This window comes from Chenopodium album, chromosome 22 (assembly GCF_948465745.1).
Source record: "Chenopodium album chromosome 22, dcCheAlbu1.1, whole genome shotgun sequence".
Taxonomy (NCBI): Eukaryota; Viridiplantae; Streptophyta; class Magnoliopsida; order Caryophyllales; family Amaranthaceae; genus Chenopodium; species Chenopodium album.
The window spans coordinates 18,665,001-18,668,762 of NC_137855.1; the positions used below are offsets into that span (position 1 = coordinate 18,665,001).

Sequence of the window (3,762 nt, forward strand, 5' to 3'; positions counted from 1 at the left end):
AAATTATCACAGATATTAGACGGTGTATAACATTCTCCAAACTACATGCAACCTCAAGGTTCAAATAGAAAGAGTAGGCAAGACTCATATCCTCATGACCATGGCTAATAGTAGTTTATCTACTTTTTGTTTAAGCTCATATCATATCCTCATGACCATGGCTAATAGTAGTTTATCTACTTTTTGTTTAAGCTCATATCTAAAAAAAAAAAAAAAAAAAAAAAAAAAAAAAAAAAAAAAAAAAAAAAACACTGATGCCCCGAACATGATAGAGAACTACAGATGACCATCAATCCATCATTCTACCATTGACACCAACAAAATACCTAAATTGAAGATTGATCAATAGAGCACAATTATGGTCAACATTTACTGGAATAAGATGTTACAATTCACAATGCAGAAATGCAAATTTAATTATGCGATACAAGAGTGGAGCAGAACTGCATTGGCAACCACAGTTCAGTTATTGATTACAGATCTACAGAAGACCCAGAGTTCAGGAACATTAAACTTACAAAATAACAAGTTTTATCTATTAAACATGGTTATATTTTTCTGTCTGCCATGGGACCAATCAGGCAACCATATTAAGCAGCAGCAACTTCTTCGGCAGGCTTTGTTTCAGTTTCTACGGATTTTCCTTCCGATTCAACTGGGGCTGCTTCTTCATACAATGAGGTTTTCTTTCCAGTTTTTGAGACAGTCTGCAGAACAGCTTCTGGCTGTACATTGCCTTTGACAGTCACCTTTTGCTCCTTCATATCGATTTCGTATGACTCAACACCTAAAGTTTACCACTGCAGATGTCAGTACTTAATACTCAAAAAAAAACATTATGGTTTGTTAATTGGATATTCTACCTCTGTAAAAAACCATACTATATTGTAGGTAATAAGTACACAGATTAAAAAGTACTCAAAGACAGAAAAGAAAAAACAATGAAGAAAGAACATTTGATATACCCGCTGAATAATGATAAGAAAAGGAACGATCAAATTTCGAAATCACATTTAAAACAATGGTAGGCTGGTAGCATACTAATTATGTGAATGAACACTGCCATGGCGCATAGTAATTTTATCTTTGTGTTGCTAAGCCTTGGGATAGGGGATCTCAAGCATAGGAGTACTTGAAAATTTTCATTCGTACAAAAACTGAGAATTTTCCTAACTAAAAGCAAATTAATGAGAAAATTTTCAGATTTACGCTAAACCATTTAGAGTGACTGTCAGGCATATTACTGTCTAATGCATTTAGGTCAGAAAACTCATGATTCACATTCACCATATGGTATGTGCCTACAAAATATCCGAGAACTGTACTGCTGTACTAATGTACTGCTGAAACAATACTAAAGCAAACCTAAATTGTATTCAGTAAAATCAAGCTTTCATAAAGCTTCACCGTTTTTTCGACTCAATAAAAGCTGTCAGTCCCAAGCCTGGATAAAGGAGGAGGGTCACGGTAGGCAAACCCACTAATGGGATTAAGGCGTTCAAGGTGAAGAAGAAGAAGAAGAAGAATATAAGCAATCAAGATCTATCACGAGTCACAACTATGGAAATGCATTAAGAGACAGAAAAACTATCAACCCAAAGATAAACACCAGAAGAAAAAATATTCAGCAAAACATTCATGATGTCTACGCTACAATACATATTTCCAATCATATTTTACATCAGTAAGAGATATTCCCTGTCACATGGAAGCCCCTGCCCCATAGACCATTAATGAATAAAAGCATACGCCTTTTCTAGCCAAAGATGATTTCAAGTGGATAAGAAAAATAGAGAGAGGTGTGGGTCTATCTTATCTCATCCCACTCTGTAAGGGAACCGTTTAGGTATTTTGGGGGTCAAAGTTCTTATAAAAAAATTATAAAAGAGCCAGAAAATCAGAATATATGATTAAGAGATTCCAAGCATACAAGACAATTTTAAATAATAAGGAGAAGACAAACCTTCCATTTTGTCCAAAACTCGCTTCACCGCTCCAGAACAGCCTTGGCATGACATGGCAACATTGAGAACAACAGTCTGCAAAGAACCAGCACCCATGCATATCAGATACACATGCAAACAGTCTACCATTAACTCTCATATGTTTTTCCAGTCATTAAGAATGGTAAAATAAGATGTTAAAAACAGTGCTTCACACGTTTCATAAAAATCATTCATATTAACAATTCAGATTATTGATGGTAAAGCAAATCAGAAAGAAATTAGTTAAACACAAGTTTGTAGGCATAATTAATCTCAAGAGAGGTTGCATCTCATAGATGCAAATTAGGATGCAAGACCTTAAATTCAACCATTTTCCAATATTACAAACATCATCTAATGAAAAAACCATTTACCATAACTTAAGTCATTGAGCATTAAACTAGCACACCCTTAAAAAACATTAAACTCGGACATCCTTCAATAAAATGTCAGAAAAACTTCCACCCGAAGATGGAATACACCCTACAATCACAGTTATAATATATAATTAACGACACTAGCAATTCGACTCAACTTTTGATGGTCCGAAATTAAAAGAAAAACCTTCCCAAAACATATTATGAAGTACTTTCCATGACATACAAGGATTAAGGTAAGTATACACAAACTAGAGGATCGAATTAATGTAGTCAAAATAATCTCTATAGTAGTTAATGCTTAAAACGACCGCAAAGCTAAACCATATGACATCGAATGATAGATATCCTACACGTTCCTTCATTACTCACACTTAAAATTCCTGAAGCAAATTTTAAGAACATTCATGAGTTTATACATGTCAAGAGGTTCAAATTCCAACCAAAATGTCAATTATACAATAATTCCAATTAGGTCAAGATTTTCAATGGCAAATATTCCAATTTGTCAATTATGCAATTATTTCAGCATAAATATCACCTATATCAAGATTTCCAAATACTACCCCTAAAAATATTTCTAAAAGGATTTACAGAACAAGAATTTACTCAGAAGATAAGTAAAGTTCAGTTTGTCAGATTATACTATTGCCATAAATTTATATGATTATAATACAAAAATTCCCCAAATCAATTTTGATAAAGGGTTTCGAGGATAACACCAAATTCCCAAAAATTATAGCATAATATAAACAAGTATAATTGGGTAGCAGAAAAAGAAGCAGGAATATTAATAATAAATGAAAAACAATCAAATTTTACTGAATTCAAAATTTAAATTTCCTAAAACAGATATAAAAAATGAAAAAATTGATTCAGAAATGAAAAAAATTTGAAGAATACCTGAGACATGGTGATTGAATTGAGTTTGATTATTGACAAAAAATGAAGGGGGAAATTGAAGAAAATTGTGATGAAATTGTAAAATTGCGATGAAATTGTAAAAATGAGTTTGAGGAGTAGAGTATTTATTGAGGAGTTGAAGGTAATGAACGGGAGTTGTAAAGGTGGATTGGTTGACCAAATTTCAACGTCGCGTTACGTTTAAGCGCGCATCATCTGATTCCCTTCCTACTTCGCTAACCGTTTTTTCCTTCTTTGTCTTCTTCCTTTCTTTTTTCGCTCTTTCTAGAAGTTAGTGGGTGGAAAAACTATAACGATTTCCCTAGAAATTGTTTAATTATAAACTTATTCCTTAATTGTGTCGGTTATAAAACTAATTCTCACGATATAGTCCACATAGGATCGGGCATTTTTTTTTAAAAAAGAAATAAACATTAAAACCGCTGGATGATTGCGGTTTTACAACTTAAACCGCTGTCAATGGTAGCGGTTCTACT

General features: G+C 33.1%; 1 protein-coding gene across 1 annotated transcript; it reads right to left on the bottom strand.

The window, feature by feature from the left end:
• Positions 1-346: 346 nt before the first annotated feature.
• LOC145605363 (copper transport protein ATX1-like) lies at positions 347-3,347 on the bottom strand. The gene is made up of 3 exons (XM_081661405.1): positions 3,266-3,347; positions 1,964-2,039; positions 347-787 (listed from the first exon to the last, which is right to left on the bottom strand). Exons 1-3 carry the CDS (start codon positions 3,272-3,274, stop codon positions 591-593), a joined length of 282 nt encoding a protein of 93 aa, XP_081517531.1. The 5' UTR covers positions 3,275-3,347; the 3' UTR covers positions 347-590.
• Between the last annotated feature and the right edge of the window lie 415 nt (positions 3,348-3,762).

Coding starts and splice junctions, on each gene's coding strand:
- LOC145605363 (XM_081661405.1), bottom strand. Junction 788..1,963: donor AGTTTTGGACAAAATGGAAG/GTTTGTCTTCTC, acceptor GGTAAACTTTAG/GTGTTGAGTCATACGAAATC.